This window comes from Toxotes jaculatrix, chromosome 21, assembly GCF_017976425.1.
Source record: "Toxotes jaculatrix isolate fToxJac2 chromosome 21, fToxJac2.pri, whole genome shotgun sequence".
NCBI classification, from domain to species: Eukaryota; Metazoa; Chordata; class Actinopteri; family Toxotidae; genus Toxotes; species Toxotes jaculatrix.
In genome coordinates, this window is record NC_054414.1 from 12,596,502 (window position 1) to 12,607,790 (window position 11,289).

The following is an 11,289-nucleotide window of genomic DNA, read 5'->3' on the forward strand; positions in this document are numbered from 1 at the left end:
AGGGCTTGTGGCCTACCCTCCTTCTTGCTGTTGTGGTGGCCTTTCCCATAGGTGTCGGTGATGTCCTTGAATGAGAAGAGGAAGAGAACCATTTCGCCTTTCTCATTCTTGATGGGCACAATGTCCAGCAGACACCAGAAGGCCGTACCTGGGGCAAAACCACAAATGTTCGTTTAGTTTTTTCCTCCTTATTTGATGTATGAAGGCAAATCCTCAACAGAAACTTCCAGTGCAAATTTACAGGGGCAGGTTTAGAATCTTAAAGGATAAAGGCAGACAGGGGCACAGTTTTAAAGAAATTAGTTAAGAATCATTGAGTTAAAACTGAAGTTTAAAGTCCTCATTCCTGACAATAATTAACTGGACACTGTGTTTATTCACTGTAATAAATGAATACCAATTAAACTTAAAAAGAGTGTGATATAAAACTATACTAAGCTGCTGTTACTATAAACTGCTTACATCCATGTACGGCTTATGAAACAATGGGCCGCAGACATGTAGAGCCCCCATCCCCCAACAAGAAGTATTAACTGTCACATCTTCATACCGAGGCTCTGGCTCTGGTTTGTGAGCCCTGGGCCTGTGCTTAGCAGACCTGTTCAGTAATCCATCCATTGCACTAACAGGCCAACTGCCTGTCACCTTCTGACTCTGGCACTGTTAGCAATCATTCCAGGGGGAGCCTGTGCCACCAATCTGGCCCCACCCTTGTAAATGTATTTCCTTTAAAGATTTCAGTTTTTCATGCCAAGGCCTTTGATTTCTTGTGTCATGTCAGTTCTCACTTCGTCTGAACTGTGGCTTCTTGTCAAGTATGACATAGCCTTTCTAAAAATATACCTCAAATTAGATATGGATCATGTTCTGGAGCATTGTGCACAAAGAGAAAGAGCAAGTCAGAGGGTTGGTTATAACGAGTCAGGCAGTGAAGGAGCACCATAGATCCAAGACCTTGCTATAACCCAGTACGCTCATTAGCAACTCTGCAGAAACTGTGCTCTGCCACCAAACAGATGTTTCACATCTCTTATAGCATCCCCCAGTGTGCTTGTGTATGTGTGTTTCTGTGTGTTGGGCATAGACAAGGGGAGAGAAGAAGAAAGTGTAGACGATGGTGTTTTAGCACAAGGCTGTGGGTGTAAATACAACAGGAGAGAAACTATTTGTGTGTGTTTTGTGCTTGCAAACAGCAGGCGCACACTCAGGATGGTGTGTGTGTGTGTGTCTACTGAAATCCTTTAGTCTCAAGCTTTATCATGAAATATATCCGCCATTTAGAGTCTATGTTTAAAAAAGTACCACTTCTCTTTCTCTTTCACTGTCTCTGCTGCTACATTATATCGTTATTGTTATTCTCACTGCACTTGCTGCAAAATAAGGTTTTTAGAACTCAGTTATGGATCAAAATGTCTTCATATGATTGTAGTTTTTGCATATTTAACTGTCCAGCACTTTACACTATGAAGTAATTTGAACCAGTGACACCACAACTAGCTTTCCTTTGCATTGCCTTTCTGTTACCTACTAACTGTACTGGGAAAAAGAACAAGAAGATAATAAAGAAAAGCCTTTTTCATCTGCAGTGCAGACTTGGCGATCCATCAGAGTAATTAGTGGTTCACACACTCTGAGGCTGCAGCAGGTTTGGGTTTCTGTTGAAGAAACATAATCCTGTGTGCCAATCAGAGAGGCTTAAACACTTCAAGACTTTTTCAAGACTGTCAGCAGAATTAGCTACAAGTCAGAGGGAATGAGTCAAATTCAGGATTTAAGCTACCCCACACTTTACACAGGCGGTATATACTGTACTTTTTTAGTAGCTTTTGAAATGTGAGTTAGAAAATGAGTTGAAACTTGTTATTCCACCACACATTTACTCCTTGTGGCACATTTTGAACTTAACTCAATCTGATGGTTTTGTATTAATAATAATGAGCACTGACTCTACAAAAGAGCATGTATTGCTCTGCTGTATTTAAAATTCTACATCGCTGTGGAGATCCATAATTCAGCCAAAATGTTCAGCTCTCATCTAAAAATAAATGTGCACTTCACGATGTTGAGAACAAAAAAAAAAAAGAACTTAAATGTCGCTTTGAAAACTGAACAGATGATCACAGCTTGATCAGAGCAGAACAGAATCTAGGGAAAAGGAAAGTCTTTTCATTTCCCCAGCTGATAAAAGATCATCTGAACCAAATATGACAGGAATGTTAATTGCTCCATAACCTTGGATTTTTAATGATTTAAACTACACACTGAGATCTGAAGGTTATGTATGAACACACTGGTTTTCCCTCCTTTTCCCTCTCTGCTGTGCACCCACCGTTCTTCTTGTAGAAGTGGACCTCGGCCTGGTACTCCTCTCGGCCCTCCAGAGCCTTCTCCATCTGCTGGGCCACGTGCTCGCTGGTGTCTGTCCCGTACAGGAAGCGGCAGCTGCAGTTCTTCTGCATCACCTCAGTTCTTGTGAAGCCCGTCAGTTCACAGAAGCCATCTGAGCAGTAGACGATAGGGTAGCCGCGGTGGCCCTGGGCGTTACCCAGCAGGAAATTACTGTCTGTGAGGGCGACATGGAAAGAACAGCCGGGTGCATCATGTTGAAGTCTTAAGTCTGGTACATAGTTTGTCTCTTTGTAGAACCAAAGACTGTTTAGCTCTTTGAACTTGTGTCAAAGCTTTGCAGGTTTAATGCAACACTAGTTTACAAGTACAAAGTAAACATGAATCAGACTTTGGTGTAGACTCAATTTCAGGCTAAATTAATTTCCCCAGGCCGTTGTCGTGAACTAAGTTACGCTGCTGTGGTTGTTAGAACTACTGTTGTGGGCTGTGAAGGGAATCGGCGTCGTGGGCTGCAGATGGTAAGATATAAAAAGAGCTGACTGGGGAATAAAAAGAGCACAGAGGTGAGTGATTGATTCCCAAGTAACGCTACGCTTACTTCACTGGATGATGTAAGCCCATAAAAGACTTGACCCTTGAATTTAAAAACTGATTGGATAATAGAGGAGTGCAGGTGAGTGGGAAAGAGCCACACGAATATAAATATAAATGTGAATTTGAAGGAATGAGAAGAGGCGTCAGATTTAAGAATGACTGAGCTTAAACCATGCTCCATTTTACCTTCAGAAAAAAAAGTGATTGAAGTAAAGATACAAGGTAAAGAAACTCTACACCTAATGCTCCAAAGACCATTTTAATCCTTCACAGATCCTATATGACAAACGGGTATATTACATTTTCTTATTCATTAATACACTACACGCAGTCACATCAGTTGTTAAATGATCCCTTGTCCACTCAACCCAACAAGCATGGGATGGAAATATGAAGGTAACTGATTGATTACGCAACAGTATTTACAGTATTGTGATGTACAATACAGATGATCAGAAGCAAATGACGTTTAAATCAGCTGTGGATGGATGTAAGAATTCATACCTTGCAAAATTAATTTGATGATGACTTCATAGCATAACTCTTATTTTACTACAATTCACTATTCTTCCCATGAATTACTTTCATATAATCATCATGTGACTCTAGTTTTTGAAAATGGCTTTATATTAAATCTTCATTCAGGCTCCACAATGGATTGCACCTAATTTCAAAATCCAATAAAAAGCTGGAATATGGTCAGTGCCCCTTCCACTTATGTTCCTTCACCTGCGCATTGCATGTTTTTCTCAAGCCATTGATATTCTGCAGTGCCTGTAAAGCTCTGGATAGAAAAATGCAATATAACTCCACGACCTGACGAAGATTCATACATCTAAATGTCAAATTAAAATGGAGGAATTAAATCTGGTGAGCAGGCTTTACATCATGTGGATCATTCTGCATAATGCAGATCTATGCTCTGTACTTGTGCTGCTCACTCAGCAAACCAAACTCTTTATTGTTTCCTACCGAGCTTTCAGCACCATGGACAGTTCTCCAGCAGCAGGCGAACACCCTGTGCCGTTTCCTACCTCTGTCTTGTTTAGTTGTGTCTGCAGGACATAAACACACAGCACCAGATCTCTGTTCTGGGACCTCATCCCAGTATTTTCAGGCTGCAGCACTGACAGACTGTACACTGGTTCTGCATACCTACATATATTAATCTTGGTGATAGGTATACTGTAGTTTGACGTCACATTTTCCCTGGGTTGCTAGAAGGATGTGACCTTGATGAGCTAAAGCAGGTTCTTGCTGCAGTGTGGTGTCTTTGTTAGACAAACAATTTGGCTATGTCTGCCAGAACTACCAGTGGAAGGAACTTTGAAATGCAGTACATGAAAAGCAGTAGCTCTTCATTTTTCTCTTTAACATTTCAAAGGCAAATACAAGACAGCGCACTCAGTGGTGCTAAAACAAGATTTAAAAAACAAAAACTAATGGAGGGATTTCCACTGACTTCCACTTTATTATTTTTTTTTTTTTGATGAGTGAAATGCAGCCTAACAGACACTGACCCCAACCACTTTTTTTTGTCTGACGTACTCCCTTTCAAATGGGCCCAAAAGTACCCTTTCATCATACCCCTTTGACTTTATGGTTGTGGAAAAGTATTTCAGCACAGTGGCTGGGGTGGATCTGTGGCTGCACAAGGGAATTCATATAAGTCAGTGATCCTGGAATTGCTGTTTGGGCTTGATCTGTGTTTTTTGTTTGTTTTTTGGGCAAGTTTCCATTCGTACTACTAACATTTGTAGTGTAATAAAAGCAGAATATTTCAGACACTTATCCATCACCACAATAACCAATAGTCTGGAAGGCTATTGGTTATTGTAGAAATAAATGTGCTGAAGATCATTAAGCTAATTTGCATTTGGGTGTTAATTTTCCTCTTAAATAAAAAATATGTGAACATACTGTTTTATCAAATCAGAATTTCTCTTCTTTTAAAATTAGCTGAGCCACTCCTATTCTCCTATACTATACACTCCTATAGCCCCTATTTACTGCATACATGCCTCAAGGGGTTCAAGTACACTTGGTCGGGAATCACTGGATTAAAGCCCCCCCACACTTATCTATATTTTGGATTAGGTGTAATTACATACTTAAGGAAATATCTGTGCATTTGCATTCGCTAATTATTCGCTAAAGTCAGCACTGAGGCATCAACCCTCACCCCACAGTGACTGATTCGCTCTGCTGCTTAGCTGAAAACATCAGACTCAAGATTTTTTTGAATGCCAAGCAGAGAGGCAACACGCAGACAGACAGACCGACCGCTCCGAATTCTACCGATTCCACAGAGAGCGAGCCCAAGAAGGAGGAGTATTAGCAGCTGCTACCGCACTTTTCACAATCTAACACTTTAATTGGCCAGACTGAGCGGAAAGCAGTCTATAGGGGATGTCTTTTCTGAGTGGTGACAACCTTTCTTGGGTGTGCAGTGAGCAGCAACTAAATTGTCACTGTGGAATTATGGAAAGAGACAGGCATTAGTCGGATCCATCAACAAGCACAGGAGGGTTTTTTTGCCTATGCTATGTCTTGCTACTATTTCCAGGTTTCACTATATGGAAGCAAAAGTATTTCTGTTCTATATGTCTCCTACAGATCGTTGTGAATGTGGGCTTCATAAGGTTTTTTTCTTTGGACATAAAGCCACAACTTTGAGGACAAAGTGTTGTGAAAGTCTGGCTCTGTCTTTTCACATCTAAATAAATCATCCTCGAAACAATGGCTAAACAGGATGCGATCGCCTCTCCTGTTGAGAAAAAAAAAAAAAAAAAAAAACTTGCCCTCTTTTTCATGTGCTATAAATTCCTGACACCCCAGCTCAGTAAGCCAGCAAGTGTTGGAGAGCAACTGCATTCATCTCTGGTTTATGTAATATTTACCTAAGAATAGGTATATCTCTACTCAGCATCCCTAAATCGGTCCTTCAAATGGGTCAAGGGCAGGTGTAGTCATAAATCACTTTATAAGGATGTATTTAAACCACCGAGCCATGAAGGAAAAAACTTTTATGCTGCGTTTGGAGCTATGAAAACTGCTTCTCGCCATGGATTAGATTAGTCATTGAAGATATCTGCATGATTCAGAGAAGTTTCATTCAAGCTGGGATGTTTGAAACTCCAAGGTTTTCCTCAGAGGATTTAAGTCAGATGCCATTCAGTTTTTAGTCTGAGTAAAGTGCATTTGAAGGAACATTTGGGGAAATGCTTTTATTTACTTTCTTGGGCTGAGATGAGATAAGAAGACTGATGCCACTGTGACTGATACTCTGATAAATATGAAGCTGGAGTCGGCTGCTGCTTAGCTTTACATAAAGACTGGAAACAGGGGTAAAAAGCTGTATCTGTACAGAGTTCCCATAAAACGCACATGCATTAAACAAACAAGAAATAGCACATTAATAAATGAGCGTTAGAGGTGCTGTTAGGCGTCTTTTGTGCTAAGCTAACCTTTACTGGGATTGAAAAAACACTTCTCTTTCACTTCATTCACTTCAGCTTCTACAATTGCATACTTATTTCTTCTCTGGTAACTTTGTAAACAAGCAGTCGAGCACCCACATGATTTCTGCGTGTGTGTGTGTGATTGTGACAATGCCTCAATTCTTAGGCTGTAATCCTCTCAGGGATATTGCTTCGAGTGGCCGCTCCGCTGCGCCAGCTTCCTTAATTACACATCTGTGCTGACTCGCTACAACTGTAATCTGACATGATAACACTACATGCTACTGCTAGCAACAAGCAGCCTGCATCATGTCCATGTTGCACAAGTTCCTCAGTGTATAAAAGACTGATGAAGCCCATTAGTCTTGGCCTTGGCATCAGCAGCTAATTACCATCCAGTAGCATATAATTACTTTTTGGGGCAGATGGGTGAGAACGCAAGGAGAAGTGGACTTTCAGGGGAAAAGGTCAACGATCTGGTAAAGATCATCAATCACTTGTTTATGTTGATATCAGTGATTAACCTGAGCATTTTCCAGACTTTTAAATGACACACACTGACAGTGATTATTTAGAGCTTGTTAGGCAAAAGTATCTGTGCTCTTGTGTGGATGATTTCAATGGTAAAAGGGCTGCAGTTATGCAGCACCTATATCCTGAGAATGGTGCAAAGTGCTTTGCAAAGCCTCACACCCACTCCCACCTACATTCACACACCAACGGAGGCGGAGCTGCTGTGTAAGGTACAGACCTGCACATCAGGAGCAGATTTAGATTTTAGTCTTACTACAAGAAAAAAAAAAAACATATTTAGGGGGAGCCATGAACCAAACTACCAATCCTGCAATAACTGGATGATCTCAGCATCAAAGAAAAGACTTTGACAATGACAAATCAATGTCTAGATCAAGCTTCACCTATCCACTGGCTTGTGTCTGCTGTGTTCTGGCCTTTGCAGCTGCCTGTGAAGACCTGTTCATCAGCTGAGTAACAATGAGCTCCACAAGGCTCAGTCTGACAGTCCTCCCTGTCTCCCCTTTGGTTCCTTGGTTGCCTTTTAACAGAAAAGTGTTTAGGGGAAAAATAAACCCGGCTCTTATCTCTGCCTGCAGCTGCCCTATGGTTACACTGCCCCACAGGGTGAGCGCTGCTGTCAATGTGAAAACGCCGCCAGGCAGGTCATGTAAAGGAGCTGGGGGAGGTGCGGCTGGGTGTAAAGGACAGGCGTGTATGCTGTAACACACAAACACACATGATGTGCGCAGCACTTTGGTGTTGCAAGTAGGAAACTGGTAGGTCTGGGTTTTAGCCTATGTGGCAACAAACACCTGCCCTGCTGATGTGCCCTGGAGCAAAACACAGCTCCAGAAGTGCTGTTCTATAACCTGACCCTGACCTTTGACCTCTTGCAAATTTGCCTTCTGAGATCAATAGATGATTGTCACAAACATACAGACATATGTGCAAAATCAGCATACTACACATACAAACACATGACAAACACAAAGCCCTGAGCCCAGGCACGCAAATACTCTCATACAAACACACACATGCACACATTTTTCCTTTGGGGAACAGGAACACTGACATTGCCATGAGTCAGATTTTGTGCTGTGCAGTGACAAAGGTTACTGACTTAACCTGTTCTGACATTTCATTTATTGTGTTGGGAGTCTATATGTTACAGACGACTTATTTCCTCCATCCAGAAATTGTTAAATTAAAATCAACCTGAAATTGCTTTCGGTGTTTGTAGGTGTTATTCCTAAGGTCAAGCACAGTGCAATCAATGTTTGTGAATATAACTCTCACTCAGAGCCACAGACTGGAGAAATTATACTGAAACCACCTGATGGTACGAAAAACTGGAATATGAAGCTGCACAATAGATAATGACTGGGAGCCAGATGTCACGCTTTTAAAACCAAAATGCTCCATTATTCGTCCCAGCAGAGCAGACCCGTGGTTATGTTTGCACAAAGGCAAACAGTGTGGTCTTGTTTTGCACAGAGGAAGCAATCTGAGTAATTATATGGGCATCCTGGATAAAAAAAAAAAATGTAACATAATGATGTTTACATAAATAATTATCTGATTTAAATTGCACTTACTGTAAATAGCAGATGAGGTGAGGGCTATGTTGGATTTAATTTGGCGTAATTAATACTTGATTAAAATTCAAATTTAAAGCCTGTATTAAATAATGAACATTGCAGAAAGCTTGTGGAAATGACTGACAGTATATTTTGGGAATATGTACTCACACTCTATGGCTAGCTGGTAACACTTAAAATTCATGCCTTGCACTATGTTTTAGACATTTTTTGTCTAACACTGTTTTTCCACAAAGAAAGTTCAGTTTCCAGAGAAACTTCCCCTCTTTTTAAAGGGTTAATGCGAAAACAGTTTTGCTGTCAAACTCTGCTCGGTCATCATTCTGCACAGTCAAGGTCAAACAAGTGACATTTTACTGTATTTTATCAGAGTTTTAGGAATATACTGTATTAAGAGCCAAACTGTTTTCGGACAAAAAAATGGAAATCCTCGTTTAGCTGCAGCAGGTTGAAGGCACTTTGAGGTGATACTTCAAAGGAATCGCAGCTGCATGACCCACAATGCCACTTGTTCTAAGATGTGCTTTTCTCAAACAAGAGACCAGCTGCATTCTAACAGTCCTTGACTTTTTTTGCGGACCATCTTTTTCTCAAAGACCAAAGTCTTCAAGCATCATCCATGTCAAGTGGCGGGACCCTGTTGCCCCGGAAACAGGAAAGGATCTATTTTGAGTCGTGGGCACGCTGCCACTCCTCTAGGAGCCACAGCCTTATGGTGGCTTTGGGAATGGCTTGGAAGTGGCAAAAACTGGCATGTAGCTGCAAAGACGTTGTATCCTGCTGTCTGTCTGTTGCTCTAGATGGCCATTATTTGGTTGCTTATTCACAAGCACGCAGGAGAGAGAATAAACACCCTGCTACACTGAAGTAAAGCCAATACGAAGTGGTCACCATGAATGCTGAAAATACAAAATAATTTGTTGCAGTGCAAATTTGCCGGGAAGTGGTGGATGTGGGCTCAGCTGTCCTGTCCAGAGCCGCAATAATGCTGCAGGACTGAATAAACAGCATAACAACAGAATAGAAAATGGTAGATCAGGAAGGTTTTTCTTTCTGCTTTTAATGGTACTTAACTGATAACTATGAAAAATGGTGTTACACATAAAAAAAAGACACTGAGCCCGAAAGGGAAGTGTTTCTTTGCCTCTAGCTCCCGCACACAGAGGCGTCAGAGAGGACGTTCAACCAGAGAGCAGCCCTCTGGAGTCGGCAGGAAGTCCGTGTTCAGCTCAAGGACTCTTCAGCAGGGCAGATGCAACATGGGGGCACGACCCCTGGTCCTCCAGCTGAACTATGTGCTACACACATCATGTCTAGATTCAATGTGCGTATATTCTCATCCCACAAACCTCCTAATTTGTATTTTAAACTACAGTCCATGCTCAGAGGTGTGAACAATTCCTGATGAGCAACATATCAGAGTACTTTAAGCTCTTGAGAGATCCTCTAACACCTCATTAGGATGCCTGACTCACAAGTCAAAGCTATAATTGCATACCCTACACCTCAATTACACAGCAATGTCACCCATTTCACTGTGTTTATTTCCCCAAGTCAAACTGAGACCCAGCTCGGTGAATAACTGCGAGACAGCTTTTCATTCAGGCCGCTGCAACTGGCTGACGGAGGACAGGCTGAATCGACAAGTGAACAAACACAGACGTCCCCACGGTATTTGTTTACAACGAGCCACAACCTCCCCTGAGGTGGCACAAGGTAAAAAACAAGAGACACAAGCCAAGCAGAAATAGCAGTGCTGCTAGTTTGAAGCTAACTGTGTGAAACAAATGTGAAAAGACAACATGATTTCTGAAGGTCAATATTCTGCTCGTGTCTTTACTGTAAAAGTGCAAACAAACTTTTCTCTACATCCCACTGCGACCAGGAGCAGATGCTGCTGAAGACAGTCAGTGTTGTGGATTTTTTCTGGTTCAGATACAGAGCATCAGAAACTGACCTGAGAACAGATGTATCTTGCTTATATTCAAGTGCAAGTAGGTGATAAAAAGAAATGAATATGTGTCTGGCAGTGGCTCCCGCACTGAGAAAACACCAAGCATGTTGCAACCAGCAAGTCTTTCTTACTTCCTGTGGTCGCAACCATCCTTTAACTGCCAAAAGATCCTTAATGATTTTGTTGTTACTTTTTTAAAGTATCTTTTCCCTTCATTAGACAGGATACACAAGAGATCTGAGAGGAAATGAGGGGAGAGAGAAAGGGGGGATGTCATGCAACAAAAGTTCCCAGTTGGACTCAAACTGGCGACGCAGCAATTACATATTCAGCAACTTTAACCACTAGGCCACAGGAAGCCATAGTTTGTACTTATTTTGACAAAGTAAGAGTAAAGAACATAAAAAACTACAAGTAATCATCCTCACGGTGTTTCCATTGTACTTACGGGTGCCATCAAAGCGTGTCGCGATGGTGTCCAGAAAGGTGTTCTGGGGGGCCAGGAGGCCCTTCATCACCGGCATCTTGACCCAGATGTGGGACGGCCAACAGCTGGCTTGACGTCACACCATCCCAGATACAGAGCAGGTGGCTTCCAGGGGCTCTCAGCAGGTGCAGGAGACTTTGAGGGTGACAGTCCAGTGCCGGTGGCGGGGACACACATTTACAGTAAAAGCAGCCACCCTTCTCCGAGCGATGCCTCTCCCAAAGACAATAGTGCAGCCTGGGAAGACTAAAATAGCTCACTCCAACAATGCAGAGGTTCGGGTGCGGGCAGCTTAGCTAAATAGAAATTAAGAGTAGCAATCACCAGCAG

General features: G+C 42.0%; 1 protein-coding gene across 1 annotated transcript in view; it reads right to left on the reverse strand.

Annotated features, from left to right (window-relative positions):
* kcnh4b (potassium voltage-gated channel, subfamily H (eag-related), member 4b) overlaps positions 1-10,996 on the reverse strand; it is a 30,653-nt gene extending 19,657 nt beyond the window's left edge. Inside the window, exons 1-3 of the mRNA XM_041067051.1 lie at positions 10,921-10,996; positions 2,330-2,563; positions 17-148 (exon numbers count right to left, since the gene is read on the reverse strand). Coding sequence (XP_040922985.1) covers positions 17-148; positions 2,330-2,563; positions 10,921-10,996 — 442 coding nt within the window. The remainder of the gene's footprint in view (positions 1-16; positions 149-2,329; positions 2,564-10,920) is intronic.
* Between the last annotated feature and the right edge of the window lie 293 nt (positions 10,997-11,289).